The sequence below is a fragment of the Gopherus evgoodei genome, chromosome 19 (assembly GCF_007399415.2).
Source record: "Gopherus evgoodei ecotype Sinaloan lineage chromosome 19, rGopEvg1_v1.p, whole genome shotgun sequence".
Lineage (NCBI taxonomy): Eukaryota > Metazoa > Chordata > Testudines > Testudinidae > Gopherus > Gopherus evgoodei.
Genome location: NC_044340.1, coordinates 16,719,373 through 16,739,301, shown reverse-complemented (window position 1 = coordinate 16,739,301; position 19,929 = coordinate 16,719,373). Strand labels below are relative to the sequence as shown.

General features: G+C 47.0%; 2 protein-coding genes across 2 annotated transcripts; one reads left to right on the top strand and one right to left on the bottom strand.

The window, feature by feature from the left end:
- On the top strand, positions 1–5,507 carry PIH1D2 (PIH1 domain containing 2). The gene is given in 7 exon segments (XM_030538036.1): positions 1–121; positions 1,673–1,903; positions 3,326–3,449; positions 4,031–4,270; positions 4,736–4,845; positions 4,847–4,999; positions 5,117–5,507. Coding segments are annotated over 6 exon segments (948 nt in total). The 5' UTR covers positions 1–121; positions 1,673–1,717; the 3' UTR covers positions 5,252–5,507.
- A 2,436-nt stretch (positions 5,508–7,943) lies between these two features.
- DLAT (dihydrolipoamide S-acetyltransferase) lies at positions 7,944–19,390 on the bottom strand. Its single transcript, XM_030538261.1, has 14 exons — positions 19,293–19,390; positions 18,548–18,649; positions 17,619–17,743; positions 17,335–17,491; positions 14,950–15,076; positions 14,322–14,512; positions 13,504–13,651; positions 13,204–13,271; positions 12,273–12,365; positions 11,093–11,200; positions 10,376–10,491; positions 9,901–10,063; positions 9,555–9,691; positions 7,944–8,686 (listed from the first exon to the last, which is right to left on the bottom strand). The coding sequence occupies exons 2-14, from the start codon at positions 18,620–18,622 to the stop codon at positions 8,557–8,559; spliced, it is 1,638 nt and encodes a 545-aa protein (XP_030394121.1). The 5' UTR covers positions 18,623–18,649; positions 19,293–19,390; the 3' UTR covers positions 7,944–8,556.
- Positions 19,391–19,929: the final 539 nt, after the last annotated feature.

Genomic DNA, 19,929 nt, shown 5'->3' with positions numbered 1-19,929 from the left:
CCTCCACCCGGAAGTGCGTGCCCCGGAAGTGCTTCCAACGGAAGCACTAGGCTGCCTGCGGGGGGAACAGATCCGGGGCGAGAGAGACGCGGCTCTTGTCCGGCTCCGGCGCGGAGACCAAGTCATGAATCGGAACTCAGGGAGCTGAGGGGGGGGTGGGCTGTTGGGACACTTCCACTTCCGGGTGACTTCCGTGCCCGTTGCTATGGAAACGGCGTCGTGTACCCGGAGGGAGGATCCCTGTGGCGAGTGAAGGGGAGAGAGTGGGGGCGGCACGGGGGGGCGCCGGGGTGGGGCTAAGGGGGCGGCACGGGGGGGCGCTGGGATGGGGCCAAAGGGGCGGCTCGGGGGGCGCCGGGTTGGGGCCAAGGGGGCGGCTCGGGGGGCGATGGGATGCGGACTTAGGGGGCGGCACGGGGGGGCGCCGGGATGCGGGCCAAGGGGGCGGCACGGGGGGGGCGCTGGGATGCGGGCCAAGGGGGCGGCACGGGGGGCGCTGGGATGGGGCCAAGGGGGCGGCTCGGGGGGCGCCGGGTTGGGGCCAAAGGGGCGGCTCGGGGGGCGATGGGATGCGGGCCAAGGGGGCGGCTCGGGGGGCGCCGGGTTGGGGCCAAAGGGGCGGCTCGGGGGGCGATGGGATGCGGGCCAAGGGGGCGGCTCGGGGGGCCCTGGGATGGGGCCAAGGGGGCGGCTCGGGGGGCGATGGGATGCGGACTTAGGGGGCGGCACGGGGGGGCGCCGGGATGCGGGCCAAGGGGGCGGCACGGGGGGGGCGCTGGGATGCGGGCCAAGGGGGCGGCTCGGGGGGCGCTGGGATGGGGCCAAGGGGGCGGCTCGGGGGGCGATGGGATGCGGACTTAGGGGGCGGCACGGGGGGGCGCCGGGATGCGGGCCAAGGTGGCGGCACGGGGGGGGCGCTGGGATGCGGGCCAAGGGGGCGGCACGGGGGGGCGCTGGGATGGGGCCAAGGGGGCGGCTCGGGGGGCGCCGGGTTGGGGCCAAAGGGGCGGCTCGGGGGGCGATGGGATGCGGGCCAAGGGGGCGGCTCGGGGGGCGCTGGGATGGGGCCAAAGGGGCGGCACGGGGGGCGCTGCGATGGGGCCAAAGGGGCGGCTCGGGGGGCGATGGGATGCGGGCCAAGGGGGCGGCACGGGGGGCGCTGGGATGCGGGCCAAGGGGGCGGCACGGGGGGCGCTGGGATGGGGCCAAAGGGGCGGCTCGGGGGGCGCCGGGTTGGGGCCAAAGGGGCGGCTCGGGGGGCGATGGGATGCGGGCCAAGGGGGCGGCACGGGGGGCGATGGGATGGGGCCAAAGGGGCGGCTCGGGGGGCGATGGGATGCGGGCCAAGGGGGCGGCTCGGGGGGCGCTGGGATGGGGCCAAAGGGGCGGCTCGGGGGGGCGCTGGGATGGGGCCAAAGGGGCGGCTCGGGGGGCGCTGGGATGCGGGCTTAGGGGGCAGCAGAGGGGGCGCCGGGGTAGGGCCAAAGGGCCTCTAATGTGACTCTCAGATCCCAGGGGCAGGTGAAGGGGCTGGGGACAGGTTGGCAGATAGATCCCCCATCCTTTTTCTTGTGACTAGAACATATTTTGCCCTGGAGTCCCAGATACAAACCCCGTGGACGCTGTGCAGGGCAGCTGTTCAAAGCAAATACTCTCCCTAATTCTCTTATAGGTTAAGTGTAAAACCCCTGCTGCTTCCTGGGGGACATTTGTGCTAATGATGGCGGCTCCTGCTCACTCAAAGGACATGCTGACTCAAGTGACCCAACTCTGGAGTATGCTGGATGAGATGGCAGAAAGCACCCCTGAGAGTTACCACAGATTCATGCAGCAGCAGCTGGAGGATGCAAAGCAATATTGCACTCCTCCTGAACCACATCTTTGCCTACAGACCCACATACTGGTACATGGGGCAAGGGCTTATCCTATGAAAGAGCCATGAGATTCCAGTAGGATCTCACCTGGCAATGGTAGTGCTTGGAAGATGCTTCCAGCTGCAAAAAGGCCCTAACCAGCACTGCTAGCTGAGCTGTGTCTGAATACCCGTGGGAGTGGGTGAAGGTCCTTCTGTGCGCCAGTGTTCACTGCTAGAGACCCAACAGTACTGAGACACCAGTGGGGGATGGAGTGAGGATATCATTCTGCCTAACGTCTCAGTAAGGTTAAAAAAGGATTCGATTTTTGTGAGGAAAAATAGCCTCTGCGGTGCCATTGGTTAGGATAAAAATAATAAAAGTTCTCATGCTTTGTGCTTCTGGGTGGGAGGTAGTGCTCCTTCCAAAATGCACTATCATGAAGGGCACAAAGAACTGCATTGTGGAAGATTTTTATTTTCACAGAAGCATTGGACAATAGCCATTGTCAGAGCCAGGTTACCCAACTGGTCTATATGCCTGTGGCAAAAGCACCATGTTTACATGGAACTGAAAGCAGATGCAGATATGAATTCTAGTGTTAAATGCAAAGCCATTCCTAATTAAACCAAGCAGTGCCCATGGGAAAAGTAAGGGTCTGGAGGAGATCACATATAATTCAGGTATACTTAGTGGCCTGAGGTTCATTAATAAACAGGAATGCATCCCATTGAGACAGAGCTTGATTCCTAGCTCTGAGATTCTGCCAGAATTGATAATCATAGCAGATCACTTAATGTAACATGGAAATCCAGGATATATTCTGCATCTAAGATCACAGTAAACTTTGAGAGGGTGAACCCCATAACTTGAGCTGGATACTAGTACCTCTGGGCAGTGAATACAAGTCTTTAGAGAGGCAGCTCTCCCCCCTTGTGTTATGGAAATAGCCAGCTCCTTGATACTAGAAACCTGATTCTCCTCTCAAACTACTGCAGCAGTGTAACTCCATTGACCACCCTGGAAGTACTCCCCAGTTACACTGGCACAACCATAGGTCACCATCAGACTCTAAAGCAGTGCTGGTTTGTTGTTGAATGTCCTACATAGCACAGACTATGACAAGACACGTGTTGTTGCTGTTGTCTGGTAAAAAGACCCCTTTGTGTCCCTAAAATCAATGTTCATACACCGTATTTAAATCCTATTCTGCTCCTGGTATATGATCATTTAGACTCGCTTTGTTTTTTCCACCTGTGTATTTTTTCTTCAATATGAAAGCCCGGTGGGCACAAATACAAACATAGCTCTTTACGTTTTATATAAAGTTGAACTAAGAAGTTTATAGGTAGTTAAGGATTTGAAAGTGGCCTATGATTTTACCTGTTGTTAACATTTGGTTCCATTGCACTTTTGGCTATAAGGAGACCTAAACATTTGTGGTGATTAAGTGGTTTGGGTTCTCTTTGCAGGATCCTAAGGAAAAATCATTATTCATTAACCTCTGCAGGTGGAAAAGGGTCCCAGCTCCTAAGTCACCTACTGATCCAATACCTCTAAGTGCTGGCCCACTTGAGGAGGTGTCAGATAAAGCAGGCAAGTACATAATGGGTTCCAAAATACTCTTTGTACATGCCACAGTTAGGACACTTTCCTCTCATTTCTATAGGATTGTATTGGAAAGGCAAAGAGCAGCCCTTTTAGAGTGCCACTGGCGGTATATAGCTTGCAACTTGAAGGTTGAGGAGGCATAGACTGAACCCTAAGTAAAATTGGTTGTTCCTTCTGAAAAAGCAGATCACACTAAATGCTTAAGTGCCTTGCAGGATTAGGGCTTTAGCGCATGTACCCATCTTTAAGCACATGAGTAGTCTCAGTTCCATTAAATGCAGGGAAATTACTCCCATGCTTAACTTTACACATGTCCATAAGTGATCTGCTGGATGGGAATGGTATTTTCTACAGGTCAGTTTTCTGGAACCAGGTCTTCATAGGAAACCACACATCAAGCCACTTCCTATTCATATTATTGATTCTTCAAAACATTTAATCATTAAAAGCATCAAAATTATTCTTAATATAGGTTACCTCCACTGTACCTATGGCAGATGTATTCTATCCCCTATAAAACAGATTGTAGCAGTACAGCAATAATGTTTGACACATTGTTTTTCTAGAGACTTACTCCATCATAGATATTGCATATAATCCGACTGTTCTTCAGCGAGAGAACCAAGCAGAAATGGATCACTTGATCCGTCTGACATTTAAATACATTGAGGAGCATTACAACCTCTCTCTCTCCCACTCTTACCACATTGCAACATTCACACTCAAAGGAAGCCTGAAAAGGATGAAACAGAGTCTGAGAGGAGGGCCACTACCAGCTCCACTTTTCAACAAGAACACGAGGAATGGTACATACACTTCTTTTAAATTACTGTCAAGAGATGGTGTAATGGAAACAGAAAAGGCTAAACTCCCAGTCCCATCTATGTGGGGGGTGGCTACAATGTTACTTTCCATCCCCTTGAAATCTAAAGAATATTGAAACTGACCTGTGCCCTGACCCTGCAAGACATCTTGCAGACCTGTGTCCAGTAGAATCAGGCCTGTGTGGTTCCCTGTAAGATACAGAACACTGAAACTTGAGTTCAGTCTTGTACCTACTAACAAATAAAAAGTGGAAATGAGGAATGAAGATGGAAAGAGCTCCATGAAATTAGTATACAAGCTTAGCAGCTGAGTTCATAATCACAAAGCTGACGCTTACATTTTGGCACATTTTGCTAACTGGTATAAATCCATCAGTTAAAGCTACAGCTAAACTATTCTAATAAGATATTTTATTAACTACTGTGTGAATATTATTTTTCTGGAAGAACTGACACTGGACCAGATAAAGAACAACCTCAGAGAGGAGGACCGCAATAATGCTACACTGCTGCTGAACAAGGATGTTACACAGTCTAAAGTGCATCTGATAGAAGAAAATTGCCAGTATGGAGCTGCCACAGGAGCCAGTCACACCAACCTATGAACTGACCATTGCAAAGGATGCAAACAGGAAACCTCTAAAGATTGAACTGAAAGTAGAAATGCCTAAAGTTAGTTCCATTTCTGAATGTGAACTGAGCCTTTCAAGGGTAAGTTTTGTAGGAACGAAAACCTGTGCTTCCTCTCTGTTGAACCCAAACAGGCTTAGAAAGTCACTTTAACACATATACTTGCTGACGGAGTATTTTAATTTGCCTATGTTTTAGGATGATGTAATCATTGAAGTCCCTGAAAAATACAGATTACAGCTGGATTTGCCAGAGTTGGTCGATGAAGAAGCAACTACAGCAACATTTAACAAAGGAAAAGGTGTGTTGCTTATCATAATGCCAATTCCCTAAAGAAAATGTTAGGGACAACAGGTTCTCAAAAAATTAGTGGGTATGTGTCACTCTTAAAGATTAAAAGGAAGGTTAATGGTAAAGATCTTAGTAATATATAGAAATCAGTATCACTGTGTTATTCTAAGTATCTGTTCTGCTGTCTATGCATACACCATTTCCTTTGAGAACGGGGGGTGATGTAGTTTACATAGAGAGGAAGTGTACTGTATATAGAGTAGGAAGGAATTCTTAATAAAAGTTGTAAGCATTTAAGGGTTACTTTAGATCTTTTATCTCTAACGCAATTCTACATTATACCTTTACTACCCGGTTCAGTTTAGTCCACCAGTAGAGCATAAAGGGTGATTAACTCTGAAGAATAGTGTTCCCCTTTCTGTTTTACTCCGCTGAAAAAACTCTTATCTGTGTTAGCAAACTGTTTTCTTTTTAAATAGAGGGTTTAATGCTGGTGAAAGTAGGGTGACATTGATGATGCTTGATATGTAACAGTGCAAGCTCTCCCACAGCCTGGCTTCTTTTTCAACTAGATCTGCAGGGGTTACTTTTAAAAAGTGAGGTAAGCATCCCAAGCCAATTCACTACTCAGGGCCTACTAAGTTGGCCTTAACCCACCCATGCAATGGTGTTGCAATCTCAGCAGAACTAGGGCAGACATAACAGTAGTGCTCTAGCACTAGTCTGCCAATTCCAAAGACTGTTTACATAATGGATATTAATGCTCAAGAACCCTGTGAACGACGGCATCTACCAAAAGAGTTTCTCTACTATAAACACTTCCCAAGTGCTATATGTCTGTGGTGCCAGCTGGCATTCACGAAGAAAACAAGCCAAAGCAGATGAGATAACATTACAAATGAGTACTTCAGAGGTTGGAAAAGGTGGGTCAAGAGTCGAGTTGTCTTACAAAGGCAATAATGATCGTATTCTATTCTAATATCAAATTATTTTTCAGACTGTAAGTGAGGAAATAAAACATGAGTTTCATGATGCCTTTTTGGTAAGTAATTTGATGTCCCAATATACTCACTCCACCCTTTATACCGGGCTGTACCACTTTAGCTTTACCTTACTCTCCTCCATTACAGCATATAACAATATGGCAGAGGAATAACTATGTTAAACAATTGATCAGAAATTAGGACAGGTTAGAAATGTATAATTGTATTTAATTTTAACAGACTCATTTACTCATGAGCAGCAATTCTTAGTTTTCCTCCTTCTTCTGTTCTGAAACTGTTACAAGGATTGCATCTAAAGACTGCATTTCTATAGTTATAGGTCAGACTGAAACGTGTTCATGTACATAAGCTGCCCTTGTTGGAGTGTGTAGCATCCACCAGGGCACTGCAAGCACCACAAAGCCAAATACTAACACGGAGCTGAAAGGATCATTCTGCTGTTCTGCAACCTGTTCCCCAGTCAGGCTCTCACTAGGACAGTAGGTCCTATTGGCACAAGGTAGTTCCTGTTATGATTCATTTTCAGGTTATTATGGGGATGTCCAGGATTTCCTTAACCAGAATTCTAAGTACACAGTGTAGCAGTGGAGTCAGAAACATAGATCATCCAAGTCCAGTGGTGCATGACAGTGGCCTACCAAAGACGTTACTGAAGCACTTATGGCTGGAAATCTTAAGGTTAATAGAGTAAGTTAATTTGCCCAACCAAAAGGGTTGACAACTTGGATAGACTGTGCACAAGCAGTGAGGTCAGCAGCACCCATTACTAAACAGAAAAAGCAGTGGGACAATTTTTATTTGTCTTACAATTCCAAAGATTTAATAGAACACATGGACTCACTAGAGAATCTGGAATTGAGAGAATTAGAACATTTTTAAACTTAAGTGCAACAACTTTTCTTCTTACCCAACCATTAAAGTTAGGCATAACTGCAACCAATCAAGTAAAACGTTAAATAGTTCTCACAAAAATATTTCATCTCCACAGTATATTTTTTCAGTATTACCTTTAGTGGATTCTGTAGCACAGCTTTACAAGAGACAATACTTAATGTAATGTATAGGGTACAGAATAAGTTTCTATATAGAATTTATTTAACCTTTTGTTCCTACCAAGCTCTCCTGATCACTGATCAACTACATGATCATTTTAAAGTTAACATTTCCCTTTGGAAAGTGGAATATTGGGAGTGGCCACAATGTGTCCCCCCACTGTAGGACACAATTATTAGTGTATTTGGGTACAAGTCCAATAGAAAACCATTTAAAGCATTTTACATACATTATATACATGGAACAGCACATTCGCAGTTTACTAAGGCTGGGACAGTAAAGACATTTCATCTAAGAATTGTGGTATCAATGACCTCAACTCATGTCAGAGATTCCTATGTCAAGAATGTCTGAAAAATCAATTTTCAAACATCCAAGTCATCACAGAAATGATTCCCAGGGATGGGATTCCAATGGCCAAATGACACATGCTAATAATGGGTATCAACACACATAGCAAGAAATTCTCCTGACTGTTCTGCAGACAACTATTTCCATTGCAACAGGGTGTATTGTTAACACTGCAAGAGGGAAGCAGCCATTTAAGATAATTCATACAAAAATACACACACGTAAAAATCCACAAGGATGGGGCACATTCTCTGTGGCATTTAGAAGAGATTTGATTTACTGTTTTGATAGCCTGATTAGTGCAACTTCTCTCTTGCCTCTTATTATTTTTTTTAATGATTTTTTAAAGTCCTCTAAAAGGGTTCACTTAGCTGTGAAAATCTGAGCTAGTGTTGAATTTCAAGGAGGAATTGGAATGTGAACCCTTTGTCCTATGAAAAAATATTCCTCCTCTCAATATGTGCCTGTCACTCTCACTAATACTAGCAGAGAACAGACCACTTAGGGTTCACTTTTTAAAAAAAAAGCCAACTAGCTTGTAAATTTGAGCTACCAATCCTTACAAATGCTTTTGCACAGATGTTTACAATCTGGTTCTCTTATTTCTGAGAACACAAGGGATTATATATCTGTGTATGCTCTCCCCTCCACCTCCCGACCTTTAAGGAGTTCTCACATGATTTTAAATCCAAAACGCTTGACTTTTTTCTTTTTTTTTTGAGAAACATTGGCAAATTAACTGTATAAAATACAGTATAACTATATTGCTCTGTAAAGCCTTCCGCAAACTATTTATCTGTACAGACTGGTAAAAATTACCAGTTAATATACATATTAAAATAAGGAAAATTTGTTTAATAGAGTCTAATCACTGAAATATAAATAGCTTGATTAGAACAGAACAATGTGACCTAGGAAAGTCTTGGTTGTTTGGTTCAATTATAGCAGCATGGTTGTTGGCTTTTCAAGGAACTTTTTGAACTCAGCAAGCCACTGGGCTCCAACTGCTCCATCCACAACTCGATGGTCACAACTGAGAGTAACTGACATCATGCTGGCCACATCAAACCTGGGAAGAGAAACAAAATTCCATATTTAGCACTCTGCAAGTTAGTTAGCAGAGATTTGTCAGCTAGTGATATTCACACACCACCCAGGACTTTTATAAAAGATAAACACCAAAGGGGGTTAGTCCTGTAGTACTCAGATCTACTTTTCTATCTCCACAAATGTTCATGGTGAAGATGTACATGACAAAGTAGATCGTATCCATTTTCTGAAATTAGGTGATCCCTTTGGAATATGCAGGTCATTTTTATTTAATAAAATGCAAATACATTTGTGGTACAACTTCACTCCACCTCCATGCTAAGTCACACTCTGGGCCTGTCTACCTCAGGGTGAGTTTTCAGGCAGTATGATGGCTTTTTATCTATACGACATGTCATTCGTATGCTCACCAGATTCAAAAGTCTGCACTGTGTCATCAAAATTTACCAACAAAATATGGTCCCGTGAGAAAGGCACTAATCTAGGATTTAGGAGACAAAGGTTCAATTCCTTCCTCTGCCACACAGTTCCTGTGCGACCTTGAACAAATTATTTCCTCTCTGTGCCTTGGGAACAACAGGACTTCCCTATCTCACAGGGGCATTGTGCGGAGAAATACATTAACCATTGCGAGATGGTTGGATAATATGGCCACGGGAGCCACATAAGTACCTAACATAATTAAACTGGAAACAGATTGATAAGATTTGTCTATACAATGTATTTAAAATTGATGTATCAAAAGCAGCTCATGAAAAGCAATAGTTGCACTGTGCAATATTGCAAAATACTGATCTTCTGATGGGGAAATCAGCCATTATTCCAAAGTAAATGTCACCTGTTTGAAGAGTTAACTGAATCTGGATAATGCTCTATTTAATACTTACCCCTTCTCATTATTTGCTGGCACCAGCCTGTTTTCTGAAGTACCAACTGCCAGAATACATGCCTGAGGGGGATTGATTATGGCAGAGAAATTCTTAATCCCATACATTCCTAAATTGGAAACCGTAAAAGTGCCTCCCTACAGGAAATAAACACAGATAAATATATGGAACTTCACAAAAGTCACTTCACACAGCATGTTAATTAACATGGCAAAACTAGATCATGGACTTGAAAGTGCCTGTTCTGAAGAGGTCATTTGACCGATATTTCATGAAATAGTTCAATTTTTTTTTTCAGTTGGTGACAATCACAGCTGCAGAATTACTAACACATCAAGCGCCTCACCTGGAATTCATGGGGCTGAAGTTTACCTTCTCGTGCTTTGGCTGCCAAAGAGGCAACGTCTTTACTAATGGAAGCCAGTCCCTTTATGTGCGCATTGAACACGATGGGCGTTATAAGCCCTGCGGGAGTACTCACTGCAATGCTAACATCCACTACATGATTTCTGTAAGACACAGAGACACAACCCACATTACCTGAGTAGGACACACAGATTTTTTTAAAGCATTAAAGCCACCTTATATAAGTGAGTAGGTACTGTCATGTCTATTAAGTCTAGTGCCCAGACCTCACTCACAAGGGCTGTGAAGCAAAGTATATGAAGTATTGAGAATCCCCTGAGTTTTACACTGCAGCTGCTCCCATTCCTGCCCCAGCCTTTATGAGATCCTGCCAAAAGTGTGGGAGAATTGCTCCATTTTTGCTATTAACACAATACTGAATAAAGTTACTAGCTACTTTTGGACCATATACTTACTGCCTGATAACAGTGTCCAACCATGAGGAATTGGCTTCAGGCACCTTCACACATGCCAGAGCTGAAGCTTTAATGATGAAATCATTGACAGAAAGCTTAATGTTCTCTGACACCTCCTGTAAAGAGAAGACAGAGGTTTGAAATGTCAGTGATTTACTCACTCCTTATTGTCACCACAAAAACGGAATTAGTTTGCATAAACACGAGACTATACTACCTGTTCACACTTACTGTGTGACCCTATCACAGTCAATCTAGAACATCTCTATGAGGAAACAACATTTGAAAGTGTCTTAAGCCCATTTAACATTTGCATCTCCCCCCTTATAGTCTGAGAAGCAGCATTCAGTTTTGGGATAGGTGTTATCTTCATTTCTTCAAAAGAAAAAACTCAGCTCAGAAGCACTATCTTGTTTATGGTTTGATCCTGCTCTTTATCCTATTTTCTAGCTGAGACAACATTAGTAAAAGAAAGCTGCGCAGCTTGTCTAGGATTCAGTGTGACCAGGTTGGGGAACTCTGAGCACACAATGGACACTGTTTGGATGAAGAAGACTTCTCCACCTGACTAGCAGGAGGCAGCAAACTTTGGATGCGAAGGAACCCGTTCTTCCCAAGTCCAGCTGGCTCAACACTGAAGAACAGACGCAGGAGGCTCACCATACTGGTTATCTACCTGTCGCTCAGACCCACACCACAACCCTTCAATAGTGTTACCTTATTAAGTTCTTTCCTGAGCTCCAGTATTTCTCCCACATTTATATCAATAGACAGATAGTAGTGAGGTATTGTTTGTTTAGACTGCATCAAACGCTGAGCAATGACCTGAAGGCAAACAGAGCAGGTCATCAGAACACAACACACTTTGCAAAATGGGTTTCCATCCAAGCTAAAAGTAGGGCTGACAATGCACACCACTGTCTTAGATGCACACACTGCAGCACAATTGGGTTTGGTCCAAGTGTCTTTGGAGTTGCTACATAAAGACTACTGAGCAGCAGACAATAGCCAAAACACCAATATACGGATTTTGCATTTTTAAAACAGCTAGAATTTATACACCTTCTCTCATTGTGTTCTCCTAGGCTTTTGCTAAATGGAGTAGAGAGATGAACAGATGGGCTGGGACAGAGGAAAACTTTGTTATGGTGATTTGGGAAGCATCTTAGTTTTGGGGAATTTGGTCCTGTTACTTGTATTTTAGAGAGAGAGATTGTACGAGGCCAGAAACATTGGATGGATGCATTTTTATAAACACAATAAAGCAGTTGCTGTATATAAAAGGCACCTCCACAAGAAGAAGATCTCGCCCTCACCTTCAAATGAAGTTCATTACATCAGAAAAGAGAGATTTGGCTAACAGGAATGGTTGTCCATCATAAGGCACCAGACACCTAGAAACAGCGTCACCCTACTATAAATCACTAATAGCAGTAAAAATGAGATTGGGATTTTGCTTCAATTTTCATTTCTCAAGACGTGGGTGGATTTCACCCTAGTCCCCTTTTTTGGGTACATCAACCACCACAACATGATTTAGCACAATTGGCTGTCTCTGCTTGAGGTGCAAACTGGGATAGAAAAGTTGCTGCAGATTAGGGCTGAGGTGCATTGACAAAGCTGTGGACATGAGAGACCTCGCAGGTCAGAATGGAGGTGCATTAGCAAAGCTGCATGGGGGAAGCTTGCTCAACACCTGCCAGTTCCATGCCATGCTCAAGCCAGCGCTATTAAATCACTTCTGCCACCAAGTTCCCTACCCTTCAGCATCAACTGGCCCTCCTGATTAAAAGGGACCTTAGTCAACAGTGGTTAAATGTTTAATGTTTCTGGAAAGACTCCTATGTGTAAATACAATCTCCTCTTTAAAGGGAGAGAAAGAAGGAAAACCTCTTACCCTCCGAATATTACTGATGGGGATATCTGTGAAGACGCCTGAAGGAGGTGGTGCTGCTGTTGGAGCTGCAGGTGCAACAGGAGCTGCCTGGGGCTGTATGCAAAGAGAGACACAGGTAGCTGGGTTTCCAGTCATTGTTCAAATGTGAGCTGGGGTTTGTAAGTATTACGGAGACAAGCTTTGGGATAACTCCTATGAATAAGGCTGTGGTGGAAAACAGATGGCTGAAACACGACTACTCTCCCCGTTTCCAGGTAACCTTCTTTAATAAGCAGAAGGCACTCTCTTCCTATAGCTTCCTATCCTAATGCATTTTAAGTGATTCACAAACCCAAATGTTAAGGCCTTAATAATAATGTGGTGTTTGTGGGTATATGAAACACATGGTATTGATATCTATAGCTACTATATTCTAATTAAGGACTGGTAATAAATATTAGTGATAGGTACCAGCCTATAAGGTTACAGCTACAAAGCAGAACTCCATCAGATAATTGGAAAGTAAGGATGACTGCAGAAGACTTTCAGTTTTTAATATTGGACTTTCTTTGATTTTCCCCTCCTAAACTGCATTCCTCAACGCTCCCCCACTCCATCAGCTGTTCTGTTACTATGGTAATGGGGACCATATAAACACCTGGAGAGGCAGGATGTGCTTCTGCAGCAAAATTCTAAAGTGACAAATAAAAAAGGAGAACATCTTGTCTCACATTTCTGAAGTCCTACACATGCTGACTCCCCAACACTTTCAGATACAACATTCCACACTGTCCAATCACCGGCACAACTTGTCAGTCATCAGAATGCCCACACTTCACCTGCTGGTTGCAGTCTTCAGCTGCTTCCAAAGAACAGCAGGTAGCTCTACACTTATGTCATAACAACTACTAATGCGGTAGTACAAGATCTCACAGAATTCAGTCCTACTCACAGGGACAACCTTTGGAGGCACAAATGACTCAATATCTTTCTTTGTGATTCTGCCATCTGGTCCAGTACCTGGTGGAGGGACATGTGAAATTTAAGATGATTTCATGCAATGCCATATTGGGAAAATGCAAGTTAAAATGAAACCCACTCCCTTTCTAACCCAGTCATTTAGCACAGCAATTGGACATTCGGCTGTAATCCATGACCGGAAAACATTTTCGATGGACTGTGAGGGAATGGACAGCTAAGCACATATCTAAGGGCAGCAGAGACTTGGATAAGAACAGAAATGGCAACTGACCTTTCACCTGCGCAATGTCAATTCCTCTTTCTGCTGCCAATTTCTTCGCCAGGGGGCTAATTATTACCCTTCCTTTATGTGCGGGAGCCCCGGGTGATGTGACTGCTGGAGCTGAAGGAGCAGTGGGCTGGGGTGGAGGTGCTGCCGCCTTAAGAGAATGGGTTAGACACAGTCATTAGCTGCACAGACATTCAGCTAAAGTCTTCAAGTTTCAGTTCATAAGTATAAGGAGATTTAACATGCAAAGAGAACATGGACATCTGGTTGCCAGAAACCAACTAGAGAATGTTCACAGATCAGCAACAAAAGTGATCAGAGGCTCATTTAGGAGATTAAGGAAGAGAATGAGAGCTAAATCAGCAGAACTGTGGCTAAAGTGAGCATCAGAGATGGGGAACATAACACTACAGGTATGGAGAAGAATTATTTAGGAAGGTACAGAGAAAAAAACTAAATTTTCTCATAATGTCTTCCATCAGAAAGCCTTTATGGGAGTGCAACTGATTAGGTTGTGGAATCTTCTCCCAGAGGAAGGAGCAGTAAGTGACTTGTATCCCCATCATTTGGGGCATTTAAAACTGGAACAGGCAGCAGCCTGGATTACAGACATAGGGAACAACCTCCATCAGTTCCCAGAGGACAGACTAGCTTGTGCTAACAGGTGGTAGCCATCTCACGTTATCCTTTGACTCATGAAACCACAAACACATTATTGGAGTTCAAGCTTCACAAGGTCCACACCAGCAGGATTATTCAGGTCAGATTACCAACTGCTAATGGTCCCCCCACTTCTCTTCCCCATCAGAGATAGTCTTTACCGGAGGGGGAGGACTGGGTGGTGGTGCTTGTGGTTTGATGTCAGCTACTCCAGTCTCCCTGTAGTCAGCAAATGCTGGAATATCAGACTCCTTCTCCACAATGATACAGAGTGGGGTTCCTAATGGCACATCCCTTGTTCCTTCAGACACCAGAATTTTTGCCAGATAACCTTCTTCCTGCACTTCAAAGCCTTAAAAGAAAATGACTGATGAATGCTGGGGAAGATCAAATAACCGAAGGTTGGCACTGATGTCTCACAATCTCAACACACTGGTACAATGAAGAGTTCCTCTGGATGATGCTTTCAGTCTCCCCTCAGTAACTAAATCCCTGCCACTTTTTAACAGATCTTTAAAACAACACTGAATGGGGAGAAGTCTCCACGTACTGCAGGTCTAACACAACAGGGCTGGTGCAAAGCTTGGGAGCTGCTATTAGCAGCTCCATCACGTAGGACTACAAGAGGACAGGAAATAGCTTTAAATTGCTTCTTTTACATTGCTCCAAGGCCTGCTGCCCTTTGCAGCTGGAAGAGAAAAGGCTGGTTTGAAACTCTACTGTGGATTGCTCTCTCCCCAGAGGTTACAGAACAATCTATGGTCCCTCTCAGGGTTAGAAATTGCTCACCTATCGTGGCTTTGTCTGTTTCAATTTCTGCCAATAAGTCTCCTTCACTCAGTTTCTCACCAACCTTCTTCTCCCACCTCTGAACCGTGCCCATTGTCATCGTAGGCGAGAGAGCAGGGAGAAGAATCTATGGAGTCAAAAGAATGCGAGCGTATCATAACAGATAGCTGAAAGCCAACAGGAACAGGAGCATGACTTCAAACCCCGACAAGCGTGTTACCCTTGAGAATGAGCCAGCACCAATATGTTCCTGGGCCTGCCTAACCCAACCGAGCAGGGTGCAATGCTGCTGCTGCCATATCTCTGGTTTAGCATCTTTAAACAAGGCAAATTAAGGAAGAAAATTGAGAGGCAACAACTGAGGGATTTTCCTGTTAGGATTCTGCTTTGCCTGTTTAGTGCTAGTAAATAACCATCACCTAGCACTTATGTAACACTTTTTAACCAAAGAGCCCAAGTGCACAGATGGGGATATTGAGACACAGATACGTGGAGTGCTTTGTGTGAGGTCACACAGCAAGTCAGTGGCAGAAATGGAAATAAAACTCTCAATTCCAGAACAGGTGAGGTTCCCCCCACTCCATTTGGAATCTGACTCCTGAACACAATGCTATGAAAAACAAAGGGCCAGATGGGAAGAGCTATGCTAAGAGTGACACACCCTGTCACTCAGGTACTACAGTGACAGGCACTGTAGCTATGCATTCAATAATGAGGACATGCACAACTGTGCAAGACACTAGTATCGCTTCTCCTGCATCACGGCAGAACTTGTTAGAGAATCAACATTCGACCACCCTTGAACAAGAAAGGAGAAGTAGAAAGGAAGCATGGTCCACTGGGCAAGGCACTAGTCTGGGATTCCAGCGATTGGGTTAAATTCCCTGTACTGCCATATACTTCCTGACACACCCTGGGCAAGTCACAGTCTCACTGTACCTCAGCTCCCCACCTGTAGAATTGGGATTACAGCAACTCCCTACTTCACAGGGTATTGCAAGGCTAAGCTCATTAAAGGTTGTGAGATGCTCAGCTGCAATGGTAAAGGGGCCATATAAGTACTTAAGATAGACAAACACAGGGTACTGTAGCAGTACTAGGCAGTCACAGAGATACCTCAGCATCTAACCACATTAGAACTAACCAAGCACAAATGGTCTACTCCCCTGCTATGCAAACTTAAACGAAATTCTTTCCACATAACTGGGCCCCAGCAGAGTAACAGAGGGTGTGATGCAGCTCCTAAGTTCCTTTAACACTGAGTGTCATGGTCCCTAACTTTCAGTGGCCTACAGAAATCCCATGAACAACTCTGCAACCTACAAAGCCAAGCTAGAGGCCCAGGCTTCCTATACAATGAATGAGGAGAGAGAGGTGCCTTAAACATGAGCCACAAAAGCCAGCACGCTAGGTGAGGAACTACCTAAGCCAGCCAATGCCTGCAGGGGTGTGTACGAAACCCTGTCCCACTCTCACTGGTGGCACTCGAGTCTGGGCTGCAGGGAGGCACCTAGCTCTGTTAGTGATCATGACAGGGAACCAACCGCCTAGGCCACTTCTTGTGGGAATGAGTTCAGCACCTGCCTCGCTCCACACAAAAACTGCTGGAGGAGGTGGTGATGGTGCCATCCACCTTATAACTTTTAGCCCAGAGGTTAGCGCATTCACCTAGGATGTGGGACACCCAGATTCAATCCTCCCTTCACTCGGGCTAGAGGGCAAGAAAGGATTTGAATAGGGGTCTCCCACCTCTCAGGAGAACACACTAACCACTGAGCAACGGGATATTCTCATGTGGGGCTCCCTCAGTCTCACCTGTTGAAGCTGTTCCACTGTGGATAAATAACGAACAAGAGATTTGAGCAGGGGGACTGGACCCAGGGTCTCCCCTCTCCCAGAGGGTGCCCTAAGCACTGGATTACAGTCTCTTTCTAGCCCAGTGACTAAGTATTTATCCTCAGGGGACCAGAGACAGGGTGCTACTTTGTGGCTTGCCGGTGCCTTCATCCTTTACTCCAGTCTGTGTGGCTAGGCCATCTACTAGCCATATTACCCAAGCAATATCATTACTTCCTAATAAGAAGAGAATAATGTGCATACAGGAGCTTTTTATAGTCTGAGGGAACTGGAATCCTAGAGGGAGCAGAAAGTCTTCTTCGACTGATACCAGGGACCCTAAAACAATTTTCAAAGCTTAACTGATTGGGGTCCCGCCCACCCCCAAAGCCCATTTTAAATCTGCAGGATCGATCAGCTGACACACTCCTGCAGCTAGAGCTAATAGGCCCATGGCTTATATCTACATCACAGTGCCTAGGAGCTAATAGTGTTTGACAGAAGACAGACACTGAAGAAGAATTCACTGAGGGTATGTACATGCCTTACCTGCATGTGAGGAGGGTAGGAGCTGCCTGGAGCCTGCACAGAGGGCTGAGCTGGTGGTGGGGGAGCTGCCGTTGGAGGAGGAGGCACTGAGGCTGCTGGAGCAGCAGATGCTGCAGAATCCAAGGTAAAATTCTTAAAGGCATCAATAAACTCAGGCCTGGAAGAGGAGCGAAAAGAGCCACAAAGACAACATGGAAGATAATGTGCCTAATGCTTCAGTCTGGGCATCCAACCCACCAGGTTCCCAATACATCACTGTACTGAGATTTTATCAATGTACTTACTTTTCAACTGTGATACATATTACAGACCCAATGGGAACATCTCTTGTCCCTTCTGCTACCAGGATCTTGGCCAAATAACATTCTTCCAGACTCTCAAATCCCACTGTCGCTTTGTCTGTTTCCACCTTTGCAAAAAGAGAACAATCATTATAGCCAAAAAAAACCAAAAAAGACTTCACCTCAGCTCAGAATCCTCCAGTCTGATGTTTGTGGGTGAAGCTCCCTGGCATATAAAGCCATGGTGAGAATTGTCTCAGCTGACAGCAACAACTTGGCTGAAAAGGAAGAGAGACTGTAGAACAAATGAGGTTCAATCCCTCTCACAAGTAGCTAGGAAATGGCAGGCAACTCTGAGGGGTAGTGGCTGTTTTTAATCCCTTCAATAAAGTGGCTTCAGAAGATTAATATTAATTTTTATTATCTGTATTTCACAGTACCTAGGAGCCCCAGACATTGATCAGGACACCATTGTGCTAGGTGCTGTACACACACAAAACACAAAGAGGATCCTTGCCCCCGACAATTTACAATCTAAGCATGAGAGGGGCCAGATGGATAGACAGACTGACAGGCGAGTACAAGGAAACAATGAGGTGCTTGTTTGAAAATTTAACAAGTGGGTAATGGAAGCTGACATTACGGGCTGATCAGAGGCAGGAGTCAACCTTCCAAAGCTGAATCAGAGATAATGGGTAAGAGTGAGGAAAGAACATTTATGTCCATTTGGGGTGACTTGTAACAAAATCCAGGGCATGCACTTAGTAAGGGAACAATTTTAGAAACCACAAGCTGACTTGTCCTCTAGCTATGGAGCTGCCTCTCACCCCACCAGAAAGTGAGAGGCCTAAATAGAGGCCCCCCAATAAGAACTGGTCCTTCCTGCCCCATAACTGTGGACATCCTGGTTAGGAGCAATCTCTCCATGATACCTCTGCAATCAGATCTCCCTCGCTGATCTTCTCCCCTTCCTTCTTCTCCCACCGAGCGATAGTCCCCATCTGCATTGTAGGCGAAAGAGCTGGCAAAGGCACCTGCACAAGAACAATCCAGCCATAGCGCGAAGGATCCTAGAACACCTTCCACCAAGTGAGGCGAGAGGCCAGTCAACGCTCTTCAATCCAGAAACTGCCAAGGTGTCAACAATAAAACGGCCATAACGCTAACGCGACAACAGTCTCACGTTTATTCAGAGCCCTTCATAACTCAGACTGACGCGGGGGACTGCTCACCCCCTTGCGCTGCAAAGGTGGGGAAGGGGCAGGGAGACAAGGGCAAATCCCAACCCGGCCGCAGATGACTGGGCTACCGGCCAGTGGGATCCAGGGGTGGCCGGGGTCACACCTGCGGCTTTGGGCCTAGGAACCCCGTTTGTAGGGCCCGGCCGGCGAGTCGGAGAGGGGATCCAGGGGGCGGCTGGGCTGGGGCTGTTTCCCTCTCACGGGGGCCCCCACCCCGGCTCCCCCGTGGCTGTGGAGTGGGGGTGGGGGAAGAGAAAGGGGGTGACCCTGCGGCTGGGGCAGGGGCAGGGGGGGAGGTCCGGGCGCCCCCCCAGCCCCTCACCTTCTGGTGCGGCGGCTGTGGAGTGGGGGTGGGGAAGGAGAAAGCGGGTGACCCTGCGGCTGGGGCAGGGGCAGGGGCAGGGGGGGAGGTCCGGCCGCCCCCCCAGCCCCTCACCTTCTGGTGCGGCGGGAGGCTGCACCAGCGCCGGGGGAGGAGGCGGGGCCAGGGCTCCCTCGGCAGCAGCAGCCGCCCCACGGGCCGGGGGCCCGGGCCGCTCCGGCTCCAGCTCCAGCTCCAGCTCCCCCCACTCAGGGCGCGGCCCCGCCGGCCCGGGCTCGCTCCCGCCGCGCCGGGCACTCGCCGCGGGGCCGCGCACGGGGCGAGGCGCCGCGCGAACACGCGCCACATGCTCCTGTGAAGCCGGGACCCGCCGGCCGCTCCGGCAATGACCTCGCTCCCCTCCGGACTGCGGGCGCCCACCGCGCTTTACGGCAGCAGCGGCTGCGATAGTGTCGCGAAGAGCCGCAAAGCAAAGAGGGAAAGCGGGGGGCGGGGCAGCAGCCGGAGTGAGCGGCTGGCTGGGAGCTCAGCGGGCAGGAGGCAGGGCGAGAGATCGGGGTGCGGACACGGGAGCAGGGGAGGTCTGGGGGAGCAGGGGTCCCTAGGGGTAGTGTGGGGATGGATGGGGAGCAGGGGAGGTCTGGGGGCAGGAAGGGGGAGCGGGGGTCCCTAGGGGTAGGGTGGGGATGGATGGGGAGCAGGGGAGGTCTGGGGGCAGGAAGGGGGAGCAGGGGTCCCTAGGTGTAGGGTG

Coding starts and splice junctions, on each gene's coding strand:
- DLAT (XM_030538261.1), bottom strand. CDS start 18,622: ATGCAGATGGGGACTATCGCTCGGTGGGAGAAGAAGGAAGGGGAGAAG. Junction 13,652..14,321: donor CACCCAGTCCTCCCCCTCCG/GTAAAGACTATC, acceptor CATTCTCTTAAG/GCGGCAGCACCTCCACCCCA. Junction 11,201..12,272: donor CCATCAGTAATATTCGGAGG/GTAAGAGGTTTT, acceptor GTTTGCCTTCAG/GTCATTGCTCAGCGTTTGAT.